Source organism: Panthera uncia, chromosome C2 (genome assembly GCF_023721935.1).
Source record: "Panthera uncia isolate 11264 chromosome C2, Puncia_PCG_1.0, whole genome shotgun sequence".
Taxonomy (NCBI): domain Eukaryota; kingdom Metazoa; phylum Chordata; class Mammalia; order Carnivora; family Felidae; genus Panthera; species Panthera uncia.
The window spans coordinates 11,427,567-11,454,922 of record NC_064810.1 but is presented as its reverse complement, the minus strand read 5'-3'; the positions used below and the strand labels follow the sequence as shown (position 1 = coordinate 11,454,922).

General features: G+C 51.9%; 1 protein-coding gene across 1 annotated transcript; it reads left to right on the top strand.

Moving 5' to 3' along the window:
• The first annotated feature begins 476 nt into the window (after positions 1-476).
• Positions 477-25,223, top strand: IL10RB (interleukin 10 receptor subunit beta). Its single transcript, XM_049629288.1, has 7 exons — positions 477-617; positions 2,003-2,126; positions 5,705-5,862; positions 7,918-8,084; positions 12,115-12,262; positions 17,999-18,153; positions 24,536-25,223. Exons 1-7 carry the CDS (start codon positions 569-571, stop codon positions 24,848-24,850), a joined length of 1,116 nt encoding a protein of 371 aa, XP_049485245.1. The 5' UTR covers positions 477-568; the 3' UTR covers positions 24,851-25,223.
• Positions 25,224-27,356: the final 2,133 nt, after the last annotated feature.

The following is a 27,356-nucleotide window of genomic DNA, read 5'->3' as shown; positions in this document are numbered from 1 at the left end:
AAACAGTCTTTGCTAATAGAGCGCCTTAAAATCAGATTACTTTCAGGGAAAGGGGGTTCTAGAGAAACCCTGGAGGCAGTTTGCACTGGAGAAAACTTGGGGGGATACGGAATGGTGTCAAGAAAACCCACCACCACCCATGACCCCAGATAGAACCTCTGGGTGGGCGTTGTAAGCTATTTATCTAACTTGGAAGAGCACGCCTTTAATGCTGGCGGGGTGTCTCCCCCAATCCGGGTACCTTACGTACAGTTTTGCAAACGGTTTACCACCGGTGTTTTCCACCCACGAGTTGGGGGTAGCAAGTCCCCTTCCCTCCGAGTCTCGCGTCGCCAGGCCCCACCAACATCTCTCTCTCCCCTGGGCGCAGGGGTGCGCAGGACGCAGGGCGGGCAGGGGCGGGGCCCGGGGCGGGGGCGGGGCCTCGGTCGCCCCGCCCCACCAGTCCCCGGAAGCGGCCGCGGCGGGGGCGGAGGAGGAGCTACGGGCGCTTCGGGGGCGGGCACCGGGGCGCTGGCCCGGCGGCTGCCGCGGCCCCCCGAGCGCCCTCCCGGCTCCCGGCGCGGCCATGGCGCGGGGCCTGCGGAACTGGCTGGGCGGCTGCCTCCTGGTGTCAGGTGAGGGGTCCGCGGGGAGGGGGCGCGGGCCGGTCCCTGCGCCGCGCCCTCCGGGGCTCCCGGCCGCCGCGCGGCCCGACGTGCGCTGGGGACCCGGAGGCCGGGCCGCGACGCCGGCAGCGATGGCCCCAGGGCCAACCCTGAGCGGACCCCATGGGCGCCCTGGAAGTGACCGAGTGCCCGGTCCGGGCCTCCCATTCAGTCCTCAGCACCCCAGCACCTGAGCTCTGCCCCTCACCTTCACAGCTGCGGGGCTTATGAGTTCAAAATCCACTGAAACCTTTTGTGCCCGCCTCTAGATTTCTTGCCCGGGTTGAGATAACCATGGACCCCCCCCCCTCCACCCCCCTTCCTTTCTGATGAACTCATCCCCGGACTTCCAGGATACCACAGTGTCCCGGTTTTCCTCCTGCCTCTCAGGCTGTTTCTACCTAGGATCCTGCCCCTCTGCCAGATCCCTGTCGGGGTCAAGTTCTTAACCAGGCCCTCTACCTCCTTCCCCCGCACTATCCCTGTAGGGGATACCAGCAGAAGCCTGGCATTGGATACCAGCTATCCGGCCTGTGATGCAAACATGTATCTCTATTGGCACCAGCTGGGTGGTGAGCCCGTGGTGGTTTATCATACCCTTCCCTCTGCTTTTGTGTATGTTTGATATTTTCTATTAAAAAGTTTAAAAATGGTTTCTTTCTTTGGGGGGGGGGGGAGAGGGACAGAGCGAGAGAGAGGGAGAGAATTGTAAGCAGGCTCCACACTCAGCCAGGAGCCCAATCTCACGACCCAGGGATCATGACCTGAGCCGAAATCAAGAGTGGTCTCTCCACCGACTGAGCCACCCAAGCACCTGTAAAAATGCTTTCTGTCTCTAGCCCAGCTCTCTCCTCTGTGCACCAGGCCCCTTCCTCCAGCTGTCCTGAACGTCCCTGCTCGCATAGCTCTCCAGCATCTCAAACCTAATGCAGCTAAAAATGGGACTCTCGATGTCCTTGTCCCCAGCCCCAGTCAGGGCATCAGGTGCTTAAGCCAGGAATGAATATTAATGTCTCCACACCAAACGGATCAGAACGTCTCAAGTCTATACCTCTGGAAATATATCTAAAAAAACCCGTGTACCCACCCCCCCCTTACACCGTTTTCCTACCACCCAAATCCAGGTCACCCCCATCTGTCCCTTCTTCGTGGTCACTCTCTGCCCCATCCCACTCCCAACCTCCCAGATAAAATCCAGACTCCTCGGCACGGCTGATGTGGGTCTTTTCCCCTCGCCTGTGTGCCCATTTGAAGGCATGGAGCCATAAGGGAGACCTGCATGTTGGACGTGGTCATTTACTTGTACAACTCTTTTGAGGAACCAAGTTACAAAGCTTTTCCTTTTATTTTTCCAGCCTTAGGAATGGTGCCACCTCCCGAAAACGTCAGAATGAAGTCAGTGAATTTCAAGAACATTCTACAGTGGGAGGTGCCTGCTTTTCCCAAAGGGAATCTGACTTTCACAGCTCAGTACCAAAGGTGAGTTTGGGGCACCCTTGGGCAGGAAGGCCCTGAGCTGGTCACTGGGCTGGACGACAGGAGAGGGTCTGACTGCTGTCACCTGCATGACCGTGATATCCCACAGGGAGCCTCCTGGCTGGCCTTCATTCTGTCCGGGAAATTCTCATGAAAGTTCTGTTCTCTGAGAAAAGACAGGGAAAGCCCTTTTTAGTTTTTCTTGTCGTGTTGGTCCATAGCTTGACAATTGCGGGGCCACCGGTAGATGATGACCTTATATCACACGGCTATGGATGTCACTGGCCACAGTGGTAGCAGTTGCAATGCGAATGTATCAGGTTTGTCACATTTGACGCTTTTTAAGAGAAAAATGTCACCGATACCGTCTCCACTTACTAGAGTAGCATTGCTAGAAGTCAGCCATTTGGAGGAGGAAGCCATCCAGGAAAACTGAGGTATGCGGAACAGGAAAGCCCTGGCCATCCGACCACCCACCCCCTCCAGCAGATTATAACAGAACACTCCCGTGCTATGGGGTGCCGATCATTTGCACAGTGGGTGCTCAGTTACTCTGTGGCTGTGTCCCCAAATTGAAAGTCAGCCACCTACTGACTGTTAAAAGCTCTGGCCTCTGAAAACAGCACAGAGGCTTATGAAGGAAGGGTGAGTGTCACCAAGACTATTATCTCAGTGGGGCTCTGACTTCCCAGCACCTGCCCTGCCCGCCGATTTTCCCCTCTGCCAGCCCTCCCTCAGCAGCCTGCCGTCACACACCACAGTCTGGACTGCAGGTGACGCACCTTTATGCCAAGTGCAAATAACCTCGGGAGGCCAAAGGGTGATGAGCCGGCACACCTGCCTCCAGTGTGACTCAGAAACATACGGAGACAGCGCCTTCGGCGAAGCAGGAGGAAACCCAGGTCCCAGACCCCATTCATCCCACGCTTCTCGTCCGGCTCTGTTTTGCAAACCTATTCCAGGCCTGCTAAGTCAGAGAAGAAGTAGGAAGCTGGACAAGGCAGTCTTTACTTGTCTTGTAACTTGTGAATCCCAAGTAATTCCCAGCTCACAGAACATTTTAAGATTTCAAGTTCAGTACAAAGGACTCCCGAATAGCCTACATCCAGTTCACCGTTTTTTAAGGCTTGCCTTCCTTTAAGGTTTCTCCCTCTCTCTCTATCGTACATCATGCCCTTTTGCCCCTTAATGTTCCACGGTGAACTTCCTAAGAGCAAGGGTAATCTTTTACATCAGGGCAGCTGTCAAGGTTGACAGCTTTAATGCGGGTACTTCCCTCTGACCTCCAGTCCGTAGTCCAGCTTTGTCCATTTTCTCAAGGATTTAGGAAGGGTCGTCCTGTGTCTCCTTTTTCCCTGCTGTGTATTTTCTCCCACTGACAGTGGTTTGATAATTTCATGTCTGTTTCTGTGGTGGTGACAGCGGTAGAGATTTCACTGTGGAAAAATCACCCTCCCTCTCCCTCTGTCTCTCTCCCCCATAGTTTATTATTTGGCGTTCTGTTCTGTGCCCTTATGGTAGAGGCGTTTGGTTTCGATGTTCCTCTTTTAGGTACGAATTCCTAGTGGCTTCCCAGTAAACAAAGGTCAGTCCCTGGGCTCCAGGTGTTCTTAGCATGGAAGTGTAGACCGAGCATGGGATGTGCTGAGGAAAACACAACATGTGCTGGGGGCGCCCTTGGGGAAGAAATTTGACCCTGAAAAATCTGATGACTGTTCCATGGCTTGTGAAAGGTTTGTTCGAACTTAGCCTGAGGGGTTAGATAGCACAGACTCTCTCATATATGTGCGCTGGGTAGGGGTGACCAGAGGAGGGGCACTTTCAGAGGATGTATGGGTGATTCGAATATGGAATCGTCTTTGAAAACTAGATGTAAATATGGGGAATGGGTCATATTACGTGTTTCACGGGGAGAAACATATTTTTTTTTAAACGTTTATTTATTTTTGAGACAGAGAGAGACAGAGCATGAACGGGGGAGGGTCAGAGAGAGAGAGAGGGAGACACAGAATCGGAAACAGGCCCCAGGCTCTGAGCTGTCAGCACAGAGCCCGACACGGGGCTTGAACTCACGAACCGCGAGATCATGACCTGAGCCAAAGTCGGACGCTTAACCGACTGAGCCACCCAGGCGCCCCGAGAAAAATGTTTTTTAAGTGCAATAAAAATGACTCATGAAGGAGAAATTGTTGCAGAACAGCTTTCGAAATACCCTGTGTTCCAGCCAGTTGATGCATTAGTTTATTTTTTTTAATATTTTCTTAAAGTTTATGTATTTATTTTGAGACAGAGAAGGAAAGATTGAAGGAAGGAAGGAAGGGCAGAGAGAGAGGGAGAGAAGGAGAATCCCAAGGAGGCTCCACGCTGTCAGCGTAGAGCGCTAAGTGGGGCTCCACCTCACAGATCGTGAGATCCTGACCTGAGCTGAAATCAAGTGTCAGATGCTTAACTGACTGAGCCACCCAGGCATCTCGATGCATTAGTTTAAGTGAAGGAAGTGGCAACATACGAGAAAGCCCCCTTAATGCAGTGACCCCTGGAGTTTCCAAATGGTGGGATGTCAGGCGACCGTGAAGAGTCAATTGACCAAAGATTTGTGCTATATTAAGTGAAAAGAGCAGATTGTAGAATAGTATGATCCCAATGATCTCTGCCTACTTTTAGCAGGAGATTGTTCTGGGCCCCGTCGCCAAGAATGTGGCGAGGTGTGGTGTGGCTCCTAAGACTGTGGGCTGTGAAGTCCAACAGATCTGAGTTCCGTTGGGAGGGTTTCTTAGGTCCTCCATACCTGTGCCTCATCTATAAAATAGGAGTAGGGCGCCTGGGTGACTCAGTCGGTTAAGCGTCTGACTTCAGCTCAGGTCATGATCTTGCGGTTCGTGAGTCCGAGCCCCGCGTCGGGCTCTGTGCTGACAGCTCGGGGCTGGAGCCTGCTTCGGATTCTGTGTCTCCCTCTCTCTCTCTCTGCTCTTTCCCCCCTCACGCTCTTTCTCTCTCGCTCAAAAATAAACAAACATTTAAAAAAATTAATAAAAAAAAGACATCTGTATAAAAATGAACTGTTTTATGGTTTTTCCAGAGGAATTGCAGCAAGAGTCATTTATAGGACATTGTTTGAAATTATTGTAACATACTTTGGCTACTCTGGGTATATCAGTATTCACAAACCGTGTCCCACATAATCAAGGAGGGAAGCTTTCTTCCTCAAATGTATTGAATACTCAACCCTGTTTTGGAGAGGTACGTGCTCACTAAGATACAAAGGTCACTGAGAAGTTCTGTTATGAAGACAGATGCCTCTTTATGTTTAACCTAGTTTCTGCCCCACGTCGTTTGACTTTGGACAGATCATTTTTGAAACAACTTATGATATCTCAAGGATCACCCAAGTCCCATGGAGCACAGTTTGGGAAATGCTCTTATAGACGAGGCATGCTACTCATCAAAACTGATGATTTCGAATTTGGTGTATTTTTCTCATGTTAGTCTCCGTTATCCTTTGGTAGTGGGGATTAATAGAGTAACAGTCAGACTCAGACCAGAGTGAGAACTTTCGTGATTTTATTTTTCTGATTTTACAGTTATAAGAAATTCCAAGATATGTGCACAAGTGCTGTCTTGATGGAGTGTGATTTCTCAAGTCTTTCCAAGTATGGTGACCACACCTTGAGAGTCAGGGCTGAATTTGCAGATGAGCACTCAGACTGGGTGAACATCACCTTCTGTCCTGTGGATGACAGTAAGTCGCTTTGTTTTCCATTTCATTACAATGCCATCATCATGCCTTGGGTTTTTTTCCCCATGGGGTAGCCCATCAGCAAGAATTCTTTGAGCTCCCGCAAAGTGGGTGGCCTTGCACAAGGAGCTTAGGGAATATAAGAAGGGCTATGGTCGTAAAGAAGTTTATGAGAGAGACAGGAAGGCACAGTCACAAAGTCAACACGATAATGAAATATAAATCTAAGAATGTCAAGGCTTGTGGGTAAAGAGGGAGTTGAGGCCAGTGTTGTTAATGAAAAGAACTGGAAGGATTAATGTAGTGCATTTTCTGGGAGGAAATCAGTTAGAAGTTAGGACGTAAGGAAATGTGACATGGCAGGCAGAAGAATAAAGGTTATTCAAGGCAGGTGTGGAGACAGGCTGACCGGATGCAGACAGCCAGCTTGCGCAGAATGAAGGACAGAGCAACGGATTCGGTGCATGTCAGGTACATTGAGTCAGGCAGGCTGGTAAGCATCAAAAAGAATATTCCCAGGTTAGATCTGGGGGGTCGTGGGGACTCACCAGAGGTCACAAGATGAACATAATTAGAACATCAGGAATTGAAAACTAATTAAACCACTTCATAGCAATGGAGAGAGGAAGAGGACAGGAGGGGCCGGGTACCCTCACTAACAAGACTCAAGTGCAGTCTTCCGAGGAGTCCTGGAGAGAAGCATTGGAAGGCTTGTGTCTGTGCGGGGTGGGGCCTTTATTCTGCTCCCTGGTCTGGACCCCCGGGGCTCCCACAACTTTGCCCCCCCCCCGGCCCCCTTCCCCCCCCCCCATCCCCGGTGGGGAATGCAGCTAGGACACCCTTCCACTCTTTCCCAGTTCTGTCCCAGCCTTGGACAACAGAACTCTTATTTCCGGAGTCAGAAGTCATCAAAGTTGTATTATCTTTTCTAAAGGTTATCTTTATGAAAGTTAAGAAAAAGAAACATTGAGGAATACAAGCAGCTTGGGGCGCCCGGGTGGCTCAGTCGGTTAAGTGTCCACCTCTTGATTTCAGCTCAGGTCATGATCTCTTGGTCTGTAAGATTGAGCCCCGAATTGGGCTTGTGCTGGCAGCATGGAGCCTGCTTGGGATTCCCCATCTCCCTCTTTTCTCTGCCTCTCCCTGCTCATTCTCCCTTCCCTTCCCCTCCCCTTCCCTTCCCTTCCCTTCCCTTCTCTTCCATCTCATTTAAAAAAAAAATAACAAGCAGCTTAACAGTAGTCAAGTTTTCAAAACATAGTCCAGTCTCCTGCTCCTGTAATTGCTAAGGGACTGACCGGGTCCTGACTGGTTCCAGTTTCCGTTTGGGGACCCATCTGTGGAAATTCCCTTTAGAAACTGATACACAGTAGCTGAGCAGCTTGCCCAAAGGTCATGCAAGTAAGGAGTGGCCCAGCAAGGATTGAGAACCAGGCTGCTCTCTTCACACTCTTAGCAACAACCGCCCTTCTCTGGGTATTTGCCTCTTGAAGTTGGTACGACAGGAAGGTACTGCAAGATGTCACGTCGAATCTATTTACACATTTTGCTTTGAAAAAAAATGATAAATGTTCGTATCTGGTTTTCAGCTACCGGCAGATTAAAAACAAGAGTAGAATGCTGGAAGCAGGCCCACTAACAGCCTCAAAAGAAGTAACAACAGCCAGAGAAGAATACAGGATATGACTCAAATAGCACAGTCACCAAGAGATATTTATCATTCACGGTACAGTTGTTACTGGGCACCTACTGTGTGTCAGGCACATTCTTAGTGCAGAAGCTGTAGCAGTTAACAAGACAAAATCCCTGCCCTCGTGGAGTATACACTCTAATGAGGGAAATCAGACCATAAATAGACACATACTTTATGACACATTTGACTGTGGAACAAACAAACTCCAACTACCCTCCTTGGCCACATCAGTCAATGTCATAGCAATCTGACATCAAAGAGCAGAGTCCTTCCATAGACCATTGGTCTGCACCGTTATGAAAAAGAAATGTTGGCGTTTTTAAATGTGATTTTTGACAGCCTTTCTGCTTTGTTCTCTTCCTTAGCCATGATCGGACCACCTGGGATGCAAGTGGAAGCACTTGCTAATTCCTTACATATGCGTTTCTTAGCCCCCAAAATAGAGAATGAACCTGAAACATGGACCATGAGGAATATTTATAACTCGTGGGCTTATAATGTGCAATATTGGAAAAATGGCTCTGACGAAAAGGTAAGCTCGGCAAATCGTATGCATTTCATGTGCAGCCTCCCCCTCTTTGCCCAGTATTAGTCTGAGGCAGTGATTATGGAGAAAGGGAGCTAGGAGGCCATCCAGGTCAGGGTCTTGCAAGGTGGTAGCACCTTATGGTCCAAAGGGTTTAAGGCCAGTTCCTCTGAGCGCCAGAAGCTTCCCAGTCTGAAGGGTGCCTAGTATCTGGCTCCTGCTTCCCGGGCCCCAAGGGGAATGACTTCCAGGGTACTAGCTCAATGAGAGCAAACCTTCCTCTCCCTGAAGGGAAGTTGTAGGAAAAGATAGAACTGACTCAGCAGTCACCTGACAGAAGTTGGAGTCAGCTGAATCAGGTGATGTGCTACATAACTGCTGAACCCCTGTGCCCCATGTACACCACAGAACAGTCAAGGCCGTGGTCACAGCAGCCCCACCCCTGGATGCTAGATGAAGAGTGTCACATGTTACCCATCTGACCCCACTTTTCCCCATCACTCTCCTCCTCTCCAGGGGATGTTTCCTTTAAAAACAGGAGCTAGGAGGGGGTGCCTGGGCGGCTCAGTCAGTTAAGCGTCCGACTTCGGCTCGGGTTGTGATCTCACGGTTTGTGGGTTCGAGCCCCGTGTCAGGCTCTGCGATGACAGCTCAGAGCCTGGAGCCTGATTCGGATTCTCTGTCTCCTTCTCTCTCTCTCTCTCTGCCCCTCCCCTGCTTGTGCTCACTCTCTCTCTCTCTCTCTCTGTCTCAAAATTAAAATAAACATTTAAAAAACGAAAAAAAAGGAGCTAGGAGTTTGACCTGGTTGGATGTTGCTCCTGCCATTGTGACTCCGGTCACATTTTGTACCTCAGCTCCTTCCTGTCTGCAGAATGGGCATGAAAACCCACGTCGTTAATACAGTGGGACTAATAACCTCCTTCACAGGATTTGGGGGAGTTTAATGGCATAATGAAAAAAAATAAACTTGTCCCATTACCTGAACAATGATATGGTCAATACATGGGGTTCCCTTCCCCTTCTGTAGATGCATTTAGGCTCTTTTCATTCATCCTTGGTCAGGTTTTGTTCTTATACTTACTGCTTCCAAGCCGAATGCCATTCATGGTCCTAAACTGACATATGTATATGTCATATAAGTTAGATTATGTATATGTTATCCCTTCTATATTAAATGGTGCTTTTATCACTTAATTCTCAAGCGTCTGGGAGGAAAGAGTCACCTATGTGTATTGTTTTAGGAATTGTGTAATTAAATTTATACGTACATACTGCTCGGCCCCCCAGAATCTCAAGTTAATTTTTCCCTCAAAAAGTGCTCCATTAAATGGCATAGGATATCAGCCTTCTTCACAGAATAGATGATTTTTGCTTATAGTCAAGATCCCAGGAAATGTATGCCTAGAAAGCAATACAGAATAATAAGGGTTTTTTTTTTTAAGGTTATTTATTTATTTTGAGAGAGAGGAAAAAAAAAAACCCCATGCGCAAGCAAGGGAGAAAGAGAAAGAGAGAGAGAGAGAGAGAGAGAGAGAACCCCAAGCAGGCCCCATGCTGTCAGCACAGAGCCCAATGTAGGGCTTGATCCTACCAACTGGGAGATCGTGTCCTGAGCCGAAACCAAGGGTTGGGCGCTTAACCGACTGAACCACCCAAACTTCCCCAGAATAATGAGTTTTATAGCCACTTATCAAGTGCAGGCGTCTCTGTTAAGCTCCGGGATGCAAAGATAAGACAGGAGTTAGCGAACCTTTATTAAGGATCAGTTTCCACCGCTGTCGTGCCTGAGTGCCTCCTGCACCAGGCATGAAATGCAACGCCTCGTTTATCTTTAGCTTCTCATCCAGGATGTGCCCACAGGATAGGCGTCTGGCTACACGTCTGTCCTGTCACTTCTGCCTGTTGTTGTTGTTGTTGTTGTGACATGCCGAGTGTTGGGGAGGCTGCCTGCTCCCCCGCTCCTCCCTCGCTGGTGTCTACCCTGTCACCGTTACTGGCTTATACGTGCTGTAGACTCAGTGTTTGTGTCCCCCACCAGACTCATGTGTTGAAACCTAACCCCCAAAGTGAAGGTATTAGGAGGCGGGGCCTTTAGGAGGCTTGGGATTCGTGCCCTTATAAAAGAGACCTCAGAGAGCCCCTTCTCCCCCTCTGCCATGTGAGGACCCAGCGTGCAGATGGCTGGCTGTGAATCAGGAAGCAGCCCTCCCCGGACACCAGATCTGCCCGTGCCTCGATCTGGGACTCTTCAGCCTCGAGTACCGCGAGAAATAAGTGTTTCTTGCTTATAAGCCACCTGTTCTGTTACAGCAGCCTGCAAGGAATAGGACAGTGTGGTTCCGTTCTCGAATATGCAGGCTTAAAAGGCTGCCACGTTAGATCCCTAAGCAAATCGCATAAAAGGCTTCGGGAAATTCTGTCTCTTCCTGCTGGGAGAGAGTGGGCAGATGAAGTGAGAAGTTGCCCAGGTGTGAAAGACAACCGGAAAAAAGCAGTCAGAGGGGACTTGAACAGGCCCCTCCCTATCTGTCCTTCCCTGCCTGCCACTGTGAGTCAGCCCTGAGTTTAGTCTTTGAAAAAAAGAGCACCGTAAGGTCTTAGGGGTATTGGAGTTCTAGAAATGAAAGCCAGGGTTTTCTTATTTTTAATTATTGGAGGTTACGGGGCTCCTGGGTGGCTCAGTCGGTTGAGTGTCTGACTTCGGCTCAGGTCATGATGTCACGGTCTGTGAGTTCGAGCCCCGCGTCGGGCTCTGTGCAGACAGCTCGGAGCCTGGAGCCTGCTTCCGATTCTGTGTCTCCCTCTCTCTCTGCCCCTCCCCCATTCATGCTCTGTCTCTCTCTGTCTCAAAAATAAATAAACATTAAAAAAAAATTTTTTTTTTTAATTTAAAAAAAAAGAAAAGAAAAAGAACCAATTACTAAAGCAAAAGAAGAGTCTGTGCTCACTTTCTGTGGAAGTTCCTATGCCTGTAACGCGTTTTAAGTAGGAGCCTTCTATCCAGAAATGATAACCGTGATGGAGATGTGGCTGGTAGATACTCTTCTTGTTTCCTTTCTTTTGCCGGAAACTGTCTTGGTTTCCCAAATTCAGGAATATATCAATTATGATACCTTCTATTCAAACTAAGCTGAGTCAGGGATGTCCCTCCAGAGGCAGGCTGTGACGTGTGCCCTGCAGGGGAGGCAGGCCACCGCTGGACGAGAGCATCCCAGGGGCTCAAGCAGAGAAGCGATTCGAAGGAGAAGGCTGGGCAGCTAAGGGTCGGCAACCTGCCCTTGACTTAGAAGGAAAACCACACGGGGTCTCACTGTAAATGACCGGCAGCATCAGTTCTGGGGCTGCTGTACCAGAGTACCACAGATTGAACAGGAAGGTGTCGGCTCAAGGTTCTGGAGACCAGACGTGTGACATCAAGGTGTCAGCAGTGATGGCCAGTCCTTCGGAGGAACATGAGGGAGCCTCTGTTCCATGCCTGTCTCCTAGCTTCCAGCTTGCTGGCTCTCTTTGGCTCCTTAGCTTGTAGAAGTGACAGCCCAATCTCTGCCTCCGTCCTTCTGTGGCATGTGCATGTCTGTGTCCAAATTTCCTCTTGTAAGGACGCTGGTCACACCAGATTAGGGCCCATCCTAATGAGCTCATTTTAACTTAATCACCTCCGGAAAGACCCAGGCTCCCACTAAGTCACTTTCCAAGGTACTGAAAGTTAGCCGTTCAGCATATGAATGTGTTGGTTGCACATATTCAACCCCTACAACTTAATTCTTTTTAAAAAAGGAGTAGAATTGTTTAGATGGCATCTAAACTAGAGGACTCAGGAAATGAAGCAGTTCCATCGGGACCACAGTCAATCCTTGCCCCGTGCCTTAAAATGCTCTCGGGGCCCCCTGACGTGAACTGGGAGGAGCACCCGCTTCCTTCACCTGCCTGCTTCGAGCCCAAAGTAAAGATTATAACTGGCAAATAGGGGAGGAAAAAGAGCTGGTGTCCTTTCACTGCGGAGGCATGTTTTCATTTTTGTCTTCATTCCTAGTGGCCGATTACTTGTCAGTATGACTTTGAGGTCCTCAGAGATCTTGAGCCATGGACAACTTACTGTGTTCAAGTTCAAGGGTTTCTTCCTGATCGGAACAAAACCGGGGAATGGAGCGAGCCTGTCTGTGAGCCAACAACCAATGCCGGTGAGTCTTGAAAATCACCGTCTGTGGTTCTGCCTCCTCTGAGCCTCCTCTGAGCCTCAGAGCCTCCTCCACCTCCTCTGAGCCTATAGACACCCACCGAGTGTTAGCACTGGAAAGTTCCTTAGACAGGAACACGTCCAGCTCAAACTGCAGCCCAGGTCAGCTCTCACCGATCTGCTTCCCGCCGGAAGGAGACCACACCACCTTCCGAGGCAACTCATACACTCTGAGACCAAAGGGACGGATGGACACGTTATCCGTTCATTGAGCTGGGCTCTGCCCCCTGGCACCCACCCGCACCGTGTCCATCCTGTGCCCCCAGGCCGCCTGGGCCGGGTCCCCTCCCCCCCCCCCCCCCCCGCCACAAGACCACCCAGCAGGGTCAAGCCCCACCCCCAGGAGCCTTCCCTTCCCAGGCTGCATGTCTCCAGATGCATGAGGCAGAGTTTGGAGACCTTTATCACTGTCTCCAGCAAGGCTACTTGTCTTGGCTACCAGGATCGCAACACTGTCCCTCACAGTGCCTCCATCCTCCCTGTTTCTTAAAAGGAAAGAGAGAGGGAAGGAGGAAAAGAGGGAGAGGGGAGAGTACCATTGGCCCGGACGCTGTGATCATTTACATACAGGCACATTGCATACGGGGTCATGCAAACTTGCAGCTGCGTGTCTGCCCCCAAACGGCAGGCCTTTTTATTATTTAAAGACGTTGTTGAGAGGCTCAGCCAGCTCAGACCACGGAAGGATGAATACAGGCAGGTCCACTCCTGGCCGTTTTCATTTACCGAGGCCCTCCTGGCAGCAAGGCGCTGATCTGGGGGCTACAGAAATACCAAGGAGAGTCAGAAAGAGTTCCCTCCAGAGAGAACAAAACTTTTCATCTTCCGTGTCACAGTGCAGCGGACAAAACTGCAATGCAACAACAGTCTCATTGATTTATCATCTCTGCTCCTCATCAACTGTGTTCCAGGACTATTTATGAATGTTTCTCAAAACAAGAGCCCTGTAATCTTGAGGGTGCTTAGAAGCGATGGGGCGCTGGATTGCGCGGTCAGAAAAGCCACCCTGTATATTAGGACTTTTAGCGTATTTGACCTCTCACCACCTTTTCTTGAGGACTAGCATCCCGAGGAACACAGCCTGGGAAAAACCAGCCCATCATATGCCGTAATTTACCAACAGGTTACCGTGCCCAAAAAAGGAAAGGCAGCCATTTTGAACTAATTGCTTCTTGGTGCCCTAATGTTGTTTTCAGTTATCATCCTTATCCTTTTTTGTTGTTGTTGTTAATTTTTTTTCAGCGCTTATTTATTTCTGAGAGAAAGGGACAGAGTGTGAGTAGGAAAGGGGCAGAGAGAGAGAGAGAGGGAGACACAGAATCTGAAGCAGGCTCCAGGCTCTGAGCCATCAGCACAGAGCCTGATGCAGCGCTCGAACTCACGAGCCGTGAGATCATGACCTGAACTGAAGTCCGACGCTTAACTGACTGAGCCACCCAGGTGCCCCCATCCTTATCCTTTTTAAGTGTTGATAACTAACCCTTAATTTTCCATTCTGGAATGTTTGTTATTGTTTTCTGGAGATCAGCATCAAGCTTGCTGGCCTGTAGTGTCTTGAATCTTATTATTGTTGTTGTTCCCTTTGTTTTCTAAATGCACAAATTGCCTGAATCCAGGATTCTTTTCTTTTTCTTAACACTTATTTATTTTTGAGAGAGAGAGAGAGCATGCACGCATGTGCACAAGTGGGGGAGGGGCAGAAAGAGGGAGACAGGATCTGAAACAGGCTCCGAGCTGTGAGCATGGAGCCCAATCCGGGGCTCGAACTCACGAGCCACAAGATCATGACCTGAGCCAAAATCGAGTCAGCTGCTCAACCGACTGAGCCACCCAGGCGCGCTCTGCCTGAATCCAGGACGCTTTCATACCTTCCAGGTCCATGATCTTTGCGGTGTCATCCAAAGATCTGCAATTATAGTAGGAAGTTTTCTCAGGCCTACAGAGCCACACAGAGAATGAAAGTCTTGCGGTCTCCCTGAAGGGCATTCTCTGTCACTCTGTTTTTTTTCTCTAGCCCCCCCATTCAGTGCCTCGCATCTGTAGGCCCAAGGTCAGTGCCCAAGTCCACCTGCCTGTGTCCCTGCTTCCATGGTCTGAGCTGGCTGAGCCTCTCTGCAGTGCCTTTAAATAATAAAAAGCCTCCTGTCTGTGTGCTACAAGTTATTTGCTAGCCCACACGTTGTTTCTATAGACCTCCTCTAAGTCTTTTCTCATTTTATTCCCCTCTTGAATCATTTTTACTTGATTTAGAATTCTGTACCTTGGGAGCCCCCATCCTGCTTGAATCACTAGAATTGCTGGTCTAGAATCATCCTTTGCTCTGAACACCTGTCATCTGCTTTCCCAAAACCTTGAGTACATTTCGGGATCACCCGGTGTCCCCTCCTTCCCCCATTAACATGACATGGGCCATGGGACAAGTCCCAGACTGCCCTCTGCCTCAGTCATCTCATCTGCAAAATAGGGAGAGCAGTATGTTGCCACCACACGCAGGGGTTGGGGGACTTGAACAGTGCCTGGGACAAAGTGAGGCCTTAATACGTTAGATATTATGGTTACTAATAATGACATTATTACAATCACACTGTCAGGTGCTCCTCAAGGTTTATGTCATGAGACACAGTGTGAGGCCTACAATTTGACCAACAAGAGAAATATTTCAAATATTTTGTGACTGTAAGTGATTACCCACGAACTGACAAAATCCAAACATTTTATAAAAGAAAAGTGTCACCCACTGAAAACCTGCTTTTGTCAAACATCATCTTAGGTTTGTTTAAACACAGTTATCTCTCTTTTTTTTTTTTTTTTTTTAATTAATGTTTATCTTTGAGAGAGAGAGAGTGCAAGCAGGGGTGGGTGGGGCAGAGAGAGGGGGACAGAGGATCCGAAGCAGGTTCTGCCACTGACAACAGTGAGCCCGACTCGGGGCTTGAACTCACGAACCACGAGATCATGACCTGGGCCGAAGTCAGACGCTTCACCGACTGAGCCACCCAGGCGCCCCCAAACACAGTCTTCTCTTCTAAACCTCACGACAGATTTTCCCTGAGAGCTTTGGGCCCTGCGCCTTTTACAAACTGGAAAATCAGGGTTCAGAGAGAGGAAGTAACTTGCCCACTGTTGGTCGCTCAGCCAGTGAATGACCAGGGATGGAGCAGGTTATCTTCCCTGTAATTTTACTGCCTACAGATGAATTCCGCAGGCGAGCGCAAGCATGACTTCCCTGCAGGTAACACAGAGGAAGGGAGTCCTTCCTGACCCGCAGCAGGTCAGAGAGCAGAGGGTTTTGACTCACAGATCCTCCTGTAATTCTCAGCCCGTGTGACACAGTGACCTGTCCTTACCCCTTCTCTCTCGGGGTGAGTCACAAGTGCATCTTTTGAATTTTGTCACCACCAACCAGATGTGCCCATGGAACGTTCTCCAATAAGATGCCGGCACATCCTGGCTGGATCACAAGGAGCCCAGGCGCTGCCCTCGGAGGGGGGGGGCGTGGGGGGCTCGGCACAGTGTCATCGACGGCGCAGGGTCTGGGGTCGAGGCCAGCAGTGTTTAGTTAGCACTCAGTGAGTAAGCCCGCTGCGTGCCACACAGAGAACTGCCAAAATGCTAGATGGAAGGACAGGTGGACGAGTAGGGGCCTGGGGCTTCCCTAAGAGCTGAGATAGCAGATCCCAAGTCGGCCTCCTGTCGTTCACTGAGGTACAGCCCCGGGACCATTGCATCCAGCTCGATCGCCACGTGACCCTGCATTCACCGAGAAAGGACCTGTTTAAGTGCTGAAACTGGGGGCCGGAAGGCACCACCCCTGGGTCCGGCAAATGAAGCGAGAATTCACCAGGGAATTCTGGGAGGAGTTCCCCTTGGCCAGGAGGAGGATGAGGCCACTGTTGTGAATGAAAACACAGGGGGCCGAGGGAGGAAGGCAGGCTGGGCCCAGCCCCTGCGTCCCCTGCAGACGCCACCCGGGAGCAGATATCTGAGGACAGCGCCTGCGGGCCTCATCCTGCTAAGTGCAGGGGGGGGGGGGGGGACGGGGGCAGGGTAGCAGCTGATGAGGCTCCAGCAGGCTTGGTCTGCCCCGTGCAAGCATATTCTCGACAAATAAAATGACTCCCTTTAAAATGACTTGCTCTTAGAGGGCAGGGTTCACTTGCTTTCCTCTCTCAGCACCAGATGCTTTGGGTTTTGATCGGAGGGCGGCGCCAGTTGCCAGGCGTTGGGCACTGGGAGGGTAGGTGGCCCCGGGCGACAGAGGAAGCCTCCTGGTGCTGCATGAGGGGAGCCAGGATCACAGATACCCAGGTCAGAGGTAAAGCTGGGCATTGATTGAAGCAGTAAAAACCTATTCAGTGAGGACTGCAGGAGAGAAAGAGCTGCCTGGACAGGTTATCTTTTTTGTTTGTTTGTTTTTGAGAGAGAGTGATCAGGGGAGGGGCAGAGAGAGAGAATCCCAAGCAGGCTCCGTGATGTCAGCGCAGAGCCCAATGCACGGTTCGAACTCACAAGCCATGAGATCATGACCTGAGTGGAAATCAAGAGTCAGACGTTCAACTGACTGAGCCACCCAGGCGCCCTGAGCTGCCCGGCCGTTTTAAAGGAAGAACAAGGGGGCGCCTGGGTGACTCAGCCCAACTTCGGCTCAGGTCATGATCTCACGGTTCACGGGCTCGAGCCCCGCCTCGGGCTCTACGATGACAGCTCAGAGCCTGGAGCCTGCTTCGGGTTCTGTGTCTCCCTCTCTCTCTGCCCCTCCCCTCCTGCTCACACTCTGTCTCTCTCTCAAATACACATTTTTAAAAAATTTAAAGGGAAGTGAGGAGAAGAGAAGAGAGAATCAGGGAAGAGGAAAATTACAAAAAGCAGGTGAGAGGGTTGGTCAGCGTCAATGCAGTTAGGCCATCAGTGTCTATCGCTAACTGGCATTAACAGGTCAGCTCCTACCTTCCTTCGGAGGCTGGGGGACAAGGGCCTGCCTTCCTGATGGCTGCAGTTTAGAGGAATGGCCTGTGGGTCCTTGAGAAAGACACCCCTGGGTTTCACGAGATACGTATGCATCTCAGAGGGGCAGAGGAAGGATTCACAGTCATAAACTTTTTATGGTAAGCGCTCTAAGAAAGGAAGGCCGGGTATTGGCAGCCTTGAGTTTCCCCCGACAGAAACCCAAGGCAGGTGCTGGGGCGTCCCGTCCCAGCAGCGTGGCCTTAGGCCACTAGGAGACAACGTTGGAGTTTGGGCGCGTCTCTGGGCACAGAGGCTCGGGTGGAGACGTCATGCCAAGACCTTTTGCTGTTCTCAGTACAAAACACTGCAGTGCGTGTGTTTTACTGGGGCTCTGGGGCCCCAGGGAGTCCCATTTCCCACTTCAAGGCAGAAGAGGTTTCTCAGAACGGGGAGGCTCACTGCTCAGGGTTCTTGCTTACTCTTACCCTGCGTGTCAGCGGTCCTGCCAGAAGCCAAACCTGGGAACAGATAGGAGGGGGTGACCCTTGCTGGAAACGCCTGGATTCTTGCTTGAGCAGCTTTCCTGTGGTGCCTTCTCACCCCTTCCGAGATGAGCGGCTGGCCCTGCTTGCCGGGATTTCCACTGGATGGTGACGGTGGGATGGTGTTGAGGTGACGTGACCCGTGTGTACTTGAGCAGCAGGTAACGCAGCCCGCTGTCGCGTTCCCACAGAGACTGCCCCGTCCTGGACCGTCGCCATCGTCCTGGCAGCCTCGGTGTGTGTGGCCTTCCTGCTCCTCGGCTGCTCTGCCCTGCTGTGGTGCCTGTACAAGAAGGCCAAGCACGCCTTCTCCCCTGGGAACTGTCTGCCTCAGCACCTGAAAGAGGTAGGCCTACGAGGGGGCCTGACTGGAAGGGGACCTCTTTTTTTTTTTTTATGTTTATTTTTGAGACAAAAAGAGAGCACGCAGGGGAGGGGCAGAGAGAGGGAGACAGAGAACCCTGGCAGGCCGCATGCTGTCAGCGCAGAGGCCGATGTGGGGCTCGAACGCATAAACTGTGAGATCGTGAAATCGGGGGTTGGACGCTTAACCGACTATGCCACCCAAGTGCCCCGGAAGGGGACTTCCTTTTAAGTCAGGGCCATCTCATCCCACGTGGCGGACTGTCCTGGAGAAGGACACCACCGCAGGGCAGTCTGTGGTCACGGAACAGCCCACGGGGAGGAGGCAAACCGTCCCTCCAACCTGGATGTCGTTCCTTCTCTGACCTTCCCTGCCTGAAGCCCCAAGTCGTTAGGGGGGCACTCAGCTGTGAGACACCTGCCAGCAGTGCCCCCCGGTGGCCAGGGCAGTGAGGGCGTCCTTCCAGAAGGAGATCCGGGGGGGGGACACACCTCAGCGTCTAATACAGCCCACCCCTTATACAGGAACCCACCAGAGCAGCACCCCCGAGACTTAAGTCACTCTCTTCCTGGGGAAAGTTACATGAGGAAGGTTAATGGAGCCACTCTGGGCCTGTCTCAGGAGCACAGGTGACACGGCCTCACAGCTCTGCTGGTCCCCCTGTGGGACCCTCTCCCCACTCCCCTCCCATGACTGCTGTTTGTCTCATTGGTGCCCCAGGCCCTCAGCCCTGAGAATTTCTGAGTCTCTAGTCACGGGGCACCAAAAGCCTGGGCGGCTGCACTTGTCCACTTGCCATCAGAATGGCACAGAGACCACCCTGAGACACCCAGTGACTCACTTGCCGTTAGAACTGCACAGGGGATGGGGCACCTGGGTGGTTGAGTCATTTAAGTGTCCGACTTCGGCTCAGGTCATGATCTCACGGTTCATGAGTTTGAGTCCCACATCGGGCTCTGTGCTGACAGCTCAGAGCCTGGAGCCTGCTTCCGATTCTGTGTCTCCTTGTCTCTCTGCCCTTCCCCCGCGCTCTCGTGCTCTCTCTCTCTCTCTCTCTCTCTCTCAAAAAGAAATGTTAAAAAAAAAAAAAAAAGAACTGTGCAGGGGACACCCTGAGACATCCGGTGACTCCTTTCCTTGCCAGCTGGGTTCCTGACATGAAGAAGTGGCAGCCATAATGTAAGTTTACCAGGACTGTCCTACTGTGTCCCCCGGTAAGAAGGCTCCCCCTTTGGGAACTCTCTAGACCAGAGGTCAGCAAACTTTTCCTTTAAGGACCAGATAAGCAGATGCTTCAGGCCTTGTAGGCCAGGAGGCAAAAATCAAGATATCATGCAGGTATTTATACAACCACTTATAGGTAATCATTTAATGGTTTAACTTTTAAACCATTCTCTCTCTCTTTTTGTTTTTTTAATGTTTATTTATTTATTTATTTTTGAGAGAGAGAGAGAGAGAGAGAGAGAGAAAGAGCGTGCGCACACGCACAAGCAGGGAAGGGACAGAGAAAGAGAAGGAGAGAGGGAGAATCCCAGGCAGAAACTCCATGCTGTCAGCACAGAGTCCAATGTGGGGCTCGAACTCGCAAACCGTGAGATCGTGAGCTGAGCCAAAATCAAGAGTTCAACGCTTGACCGTCTGAGCCACCCAGGCGCCCCTGAAACCGTTCTTAATCCGTGGGCTTCCCCACAGTTGGCGGATCCTGCTCCAGACTTAGCCTAAAACTGAGCGCGCACCCTAAGTGGGTCCCTGAGAGCGATGGTAAGCGCGGCCACTCCGGTTTCTCCCCCTTGGTTCCTGAACCCTTGTTTTCTATCGAAGGTGCAGCGTCACGTAACGGTCCTTGCTTCTGGGTGCACCCCGGGTGCCGCGGGACGATGCCCCGTTCTCACAGGGCACCGTTTCCCTGCTGGCGCGTCACCCACACCTTCCGCCGGTCGGCCCGCCGCCCCTCCGGGCTGGCCACGGCTGGGTCGTGTGCCGCGTGGTATCACCAGTGGGCCCCTTAGACGTGTGCCCGCTCCAGGCCTTTTTTGCTGTCAGCGGGCCCCCGGTCTCACGCGATACTAGGCGGGGGCCCTGTTAACTTGCCGGGGCGTCCGTAGCAAAGCCCCACAGGTTGCGTGGCTTAAACAGCGGAAGGTCATTGTGCCTCGGTTGTGGGGGCCAGAGGCCTGACATCGGGGCGCCGGCAGGTGGGTGCCTTCTGCGGCTGTGACGGGGAGTCCGTTCCCAGCTCTCCTCTGGCTTCTGGTGGTTTCTGGCCGTCGTTACCATCCCTTGGCTTGTAGATGCGTCGCCCCAACCTCTGCCCTCATCGTCACGTGGTGTCCTTCATGCCTGTGCCCGTGCCCGCGTTGCCTCTCCTTACGAGGACCCCAGGCATACGGATTAGAGGCCCACCCTGAGGAGGTCTTTTTAACTTGAATACCTCCGTGAAGACCCCGTCTCCAAATCGGGTCACATTCTGCAGTGGTGACACCAGAAGGGGAGGTAAAGCACTTGACCGTAGTGGACGCTTGTGGGAGGGATGATTTGCCGTCCTTGTCTGCCAGGGCCTGGGTCAGCGCCTCGGAGGTCTGACAGAGCGTGGGCTCGGTTGGCACGGGGTCCCGTGGTGGTCTCAGAGTCCACACACGACACGGAGCCACTTGGAGCCGCTCCCGAGTCCAGACACACGCCTCTCCCGCGGGCTCGCTCGCCCCTTATGGGTCCGTGACCACCAGCCATCGACCTCCGCCCGCGAGTCCACGGGGAGCCCGGTCTCGGGGCCGCTTTTCTTCCAACACGAGAGGACGACCAGATGCGCGGCCCAAAACTCCGCCGACGGAGGGCTTTCTCCTCTCCACTGCCGTTCAGGGCCCCCTGGTTCGGGCCGCAGTGCCGCCACAGGCCGTTTTGGGTGTGTGCCCACGCGCCACGCCAGCCGCCCTGTGAACCGCGTTTGGCCTTTTCCTCCTCCTTCGGCCGGCCCCCCGCGCGGTCGTGGTGCGGACCGAGGCGGGGGCGCTGGTGCAGCGGGGGTGGGTGGCGTGGGAGGCCGAGCCCCGGGTACGTGCAGCCTCCGACCTCGCTTCTGGCCACGGGCCGTGTCCCCGCTGGGTCCCTGTAACGTCCAGGAGCCGTCTTACAAATCGGGCATAACTCTCTGCGGCAGCGGCCGGGCCTGGCCCCCAAACGGCAGTCATCCGCGTAGCGATTCTCCTTTTAGGATTTGCCGTCCACCCCACCCGGCGTGGCTCCCCACCACAGACCCGTCAAGGATCTGCCGGGCCACGCGCACCTCGTGTTCGTTGGGTCCAGTTAACACGTCGTCACTGACAGATAATGCCGGGCCTTCGTGCCCCTGCGTCGGCCGGTCACGAGATGCGGCCAGGGCGGCTTGCTCTACAGCCCGTTCGTCCTGCGGGGGCCTCTCCTGCCCTTGGCAGCTGTCCTGTGTCCCTCTACAAACACCCTGGAGTTGGGTTCCCAGGTATGGAATGTGCTGCCTCCAGACCCAGAGAGGCCCACTTAGCAATGGTGCTAGTTGTTAGCGGTGGGAGGGGTGAGACACAGCCATTGGTCCTTTACTTTAGAGAAAATGTCCAGCGGGTCCTACTCCAGGGGACCCCTAAAACTTCACTGATATGGCAGGTCCCTGAATGTCCACACGGGGAGTTTCCCAAGCTCCGAGGTGCATGTGTCTTACCAAGGCCTTGCCATCTCTTTCTCTTCTGGTCCCGTTACCATATTGTCGTGATAGCTGGTGTCAGGCCCCGTCCCCACACCACCCGGTCAGTTGGTAGCAACTGCCCCTGGGAAGGACACGGTCCCTCACGTCCCGCGCCCTTCTGTATAGGGCAGTTTCCGGACTCTGCTGTGAGCCAGGCCAGCCCCAGTGTTGCCAGAAGCTGCGGAAGAAGCACCGTGAGGGCTGGTCCAGGCCGCACGCCGTCCACAGTGGAGGGAAAGTGAGACACATGACCACAGGCAAGTGTTTCCGAGCAGTTAGAACCTTCTCTCAAGATCATTAATCAGTTCATCAAGACCGCCTCAGCCAGAAAGAGCCAAGAGGCCTCTGTGAGCTCCTGAGAAGCAGGAAGAACAAAGAGGGGCAGGCCCTTTGTTCTGGGCAGAAGGCATTTTGTAACTGGAGACCCAGAAGGAAGCAAAACTATTCACCTGCTGTTTTTGCTTGTGGCTTGTCGTCACAGACTGGTCAGACAGGAAAGGACAACTGGGACCACCTGCCGTAAGGCACATCAAAGCCAGATCTGTTGGAACGAGCCCCTGCTCCAAGACTAGAAGACTTGCCCCACCTGCCTGCTGAGGCAGCCCCTGGGATGGCTGAGAAATGCGGGCAGGGGAGCTGGAGAAGGGGGCCAGCGGGGAGAGGGATGAAGGAAGCACCGGGAAACTACAAAGATTGGGATCATTGCATCATGGGATGCTCCAGCCTGATGCGTGATGTAAAGGTTCGCCAACCGCAGCCCAGAGAACAATTCTGGGTTTCGGGGGACTTAGCAGGGACGGGGACTTGGAGTTAGAGCAACACAGAGGCTTATCCAACACCAATCTGTTGCGTTTCTATATGTGTCCCGCCTGGACACCAGCCTGACATGTGCTCTCCTGAGACTCAGCCCACCTTCCTCTGTTCTTTCCTGTCCCCTTTCCCAGGAGAATCAAGAGCGGCCTTGGCCCATTCTTACGAATCCACTGGATCTGAGAGTTTGGGGAAGTTACTCCTCTCCGCAGTGTCTTCCTTTGCACAAACTGAGATCCGGGTGTAATTCCTCTTGCCCCTCCCCTCCCTTCCCTCAGGTGGGAGGTGGAAATCCTGCGGCATTAAACCAAGTCCCATCAAAGGGTTGAGGGAAACTGCAGAGCTCTGAGACTGTCTCCACCTCATCCTGAAGATCCAAGGGCATCGGTGGACCTACTGGGAGGAAAACGGCAAACATGAAGTCGGCAGATATTCCAGGAAACACCTGGGCATCTTTCATGCTTCAAAGGGCAGGAAAGCCCCGGATGGTTAGACTAGGGTTCCTGCTCGTAACTAGCCCCATGCCCTGGGAGAGACAAATAAACAAGGCCATGTGCATTCGATGCGCTAGACAGAAAGATAGCACAAGCCACGTGTATTTGAAATTGGCTAGTAGCCACATTGTCATTTATTTGTTTTTAAGTAAAAAAGGGCAGACGAAATTAGCACTGACAATGTACTTTCTGTAACCCAGTATTTACAAAATATCATTTCAACCGGTCATCAATGGTCTTTATAATTTTGGAAATATTTGCATTCTTTTTTCATACAGCGTCTTCGAAATCTGGCATTTCTCACGTGTTGATTCGAGTAGCCACATTTCAGGTGGCCAGAAACTGCATGTGACTCGTGGCTGCCAGGCGGCACAGGGCTGAGGGCTCAGACTAGGGGCGCATCGGGTACTGGCAAATACCAAAGAGAGCCCCTAACCCTGCCTGAAGACAGAAGGGAGATTCTCTGCGTTATTCCAAGACACGTTCATCCTGTGCCTGCAACATCCTGCTTCCTAGAGGGAATGACACTCAGGCCTGTGTTAGTGCCACAGCGCTGTGATTGCTCTAAATCCCAGTTTAAAAGAGGAACCATCGGGGGCACCTGGGCGGCTCAGTCGGTTAAGCAGCCAACTCCTGGTTTGGGCTCAGGTCATGATGTCACGGTTCGGGAGATCAAGCCCCGGGTCAGGTTCTGCTCTGACAGTGCAGGTCACATTGGTGGGCAGCCATCACCACCATCCGTCACCAGAACTTTTTCATGATCCCAAACAGAGTCTCTGCCCCCATTAAACGAGAACTCTCCATCCCCCCCTCCCCAGCCCCTGGCACCCCCGTCCTGCTCTCTGTCCATGACCTTGACTACTCTAGGGATTTCGCGTAAGTGGAACCATACAGCATTTGTCCTTTTGTGCCTGGCTTCTTCCACCGAGTGTAATGCCCTCCAGGTTCATCCACATAGCGTGTGTCGGAACTCCATTCCTTTTTACGGCTGAATAATTTTCCACTGTATGAACAGACCACATCTTATCCATTCCACCGTTGACGGACACTCGGCTTGCTTCTCCCCCTGGCTCTCGTGAATAATACCGCTGTGAACATGGGTGTGCAGATATTTCTTTGAGACCCTGCTTTCAGTTCTTCTGGGCGTGTATCCAGAAATGAAATTGCTGCATCATATGATAATTCTATTTTTAACGTTTTGAGGAACTCTCCCTCTGCGATTGTCACATCCTTTAAACTCGCATTCTCTGGCCAGGAGTTCTGTATAAAATCTGTGTAAGCCCAGAAAAAGAAATGGGAAAATTTGATCATTAACTATCTTTTTTTTTTTTTTTTTTCCCTGCAGTTTTTGGGCTGCCCTCATCACAATACACTTCTGTTCTCCTTCCCGCCCTCTGATGACGGTGAAGTCTTTGACAAACTGAGCGTCATTACGCCAGTCTCTGAAAGCGGCACACAGAATCCTGGCAACGGCTGTACCCCGGGGACCCTGTCGGGGCAGGGCTCCTCCAGGCTGGTCCCCGAAGGGGAAGTGCACCCAGCTGAGTACGGCACCCCCCTGGTTCTCTCGCCTGCGTCTGAGGGTAAATGGAGCGGGAAACCACCTGGGCAAACCCCAAATCTGGATCTCGAAGATTCCGAGACAACATCTAAACAATGAAAGAGCTAGATTTTTGAAGACTCACTTGGCAAAAATAACTCCACGTTGGGAATTTGCTGCTTTATAAAGACCTCAATAACTTTAAGAAAAAAAATTGTTGACCACTGGGAGTATAATTTTCAGCCTCTTAGGGCACTAATATAAGGAATAAGTTTTAATTATAAGAAACAAAAATATTTTAAATGAGGAATAAAAACCAAGGTGCTGTAAAATCCAACCAGACTGCCGATAGACTGCCTCCGAAAAACAGCCTCAACTCAAATGTGGTCAGCAAACTCTGGGTTCTCAGAGATACTTGGCCTGGATTTATTTTTCTACTGTATACATTTTCTATAGTGCTGGTGCTCTATTAAAGTTTTATTCTCTGTTTGTATGCATTAATGGTACTACATTTGGGTAATCGTCAGATATTGAATGAGGCTTTCATCTGCCATTTTTGGTGTCCATTCATTCGCCAGGTAATCCTTAGTCCCTTCCTGCCATCATCCAGGAGCTGTGCCGGGTGTGAGGGTCTAATGGCATCTGGGAGCTATCAGTCTAGAAAGCTTTAAATTCTACCTCAGGCAACTTCTAGCCTGTGACCCCTCAGTTTCCTCATCTGTACATGGAGATGAAAAGACCTAAGGGGGGCGCCTGGGTGGCTCAGTCGGTTGAGGGACCGACTTCAGCTCAGGTCATGATCTCACAGTTCGTGAGTTCGAGCCCCGCATCGGGCTCTGTGCTGACAGCTTAGAACCTGGATCCTGCTTCAAATTCTATGTCTCCCTCTCGCTCTGCTCCTCCCCTGCTCATGCCCTGTCTCTCCTTCAAAAATAAATAAAAACAATTAAAAAAAATTTTTTTTTTAATTAAAAAAAAGTGCTGCTCCCGGTGCCCGCACATAGTAGGCACTCAGGAAATGGTAGCTGTTCTTACCAGCAACATAACCAGTCATGGGTATGACTTTAACTCCTAACTTAGGTCAGCGACAAATGTCCCTTCCTCTGCGCCGGACTGCCCAATAAACAGCTGCGTCGAAGGCCACAAAGGTAGGAGAAACAACTCTTCAAATAACTCGACATTTTTAAAAAGAAACATCATGGGTGGCGTTCGGAGCGGGGAGGCGGAGGGAGATCGGAGGATTGCTGACCTTCCTGGCTCTCGTTTGACATTTCAGTATGATTTCATTGTTTTCAATAGCCTTGTGAAGGAGCGAGCACCATATTCTCAGTTCTCGGTGCCCCCAAAGATCTTCTTCTGGTGTGAGGCTAGTCTCATGACAGGGGAGACGTTGATTCTCTTCCCCGGTTGAGTTCTTCCTCCCTACACGTGGAGTAGGGGGGAGGGGGCGACTGCCAAGTTCTGCACGGGTGGAGGCATCTGGCTCAAGAGGGAAGAAATGAGACACCCCGTTGTCGACCCTCTCTTACTGCGGACACTTGGATTCTTTTTGCCCACCGGACACCGGAATCTCCCTCACCTTGCAAATGTGAACCCCTCCCCTTTTCTGGGGGCTCTAAATGCCGCACGCTTGCTTCCTAGGTCCCTCGCCGCTGGGCTACAGGGCCCACAAGCCAGGCTCCAGCCCAGCTTTGACCTAGAAGACGGGCAGCAGAAAGAGGCAGGGCTCCTGGGAGACGTAGCCAGTGGCCAGGGGAGCTGACACCATCAGCAGCGACGTGCCCATCAGACTGGGTCTGATTTGGACCTTGTTCCTGCCCGGGTCCCCGCTAAGTCTGTTTCCCCCAAGCCTTCCGGAGAATCTGTGAGCTCCTCTAGATCATATTGAGAAATTCCTTTCCTTCCTGTATCGGCCAGAATCCTCTTCTAGTGTTCGCATCTAAGACTCAGAGCGGGCCTCCAAGAGTGAAATGGACTGGATGTCGATTTCCCAGTCCTGAAAATCCACCGAGCAACCGCAGGAGGCAGGTGGGAATGAGATCTCTCTCTGTCTGGCTGCTCAGCAGAGGGAGTTGACGGTAATAACACCTTCCCTCTAGAAGTGGGAGGTCCTGAAGGGCTTCAGGGGAAGGAGTTGAAGCCCAAGATTGGCTAGCTGGAGTCTGGGGGGCTCATCAGCCTCCTACCTCGAATGGGAGAGAGACACAGGGAGGGAGGACAAAGGGAGAGCAAAGCGGGGGTCCTCTTGGGCCAGGAGCTAACAAGGGAGCCTCTGCCCCACGCTGCTGGGTGAGCCCCCCACCCTGCCCCCCGGGTATTTTGTGTGGTGGCGGTGGAACCAGAGGCATCTCTGGGACCGAGGACTCTAAGCACTCTGAGAAGAGCCCCGTTGTCTGCTCCCCGGACCCTCCACACACGCCCCAACCCCACTGCTGGTCGATATTTGGTTGGTGCTGAAAAGTCCTCCCACATAGTCCCCATCCTCTTAAGCGCTCCGTTTATCTCTTGTTCACCTTGCTAATGATGCAGTTGGCTCACGTCTCTGCAACAGTAAATAGGGGACACATCTATCCTTTGGCAGTCTTGGTGATAAGGAATGCCCATTTAGACTTCCGTTTCCTGCAAT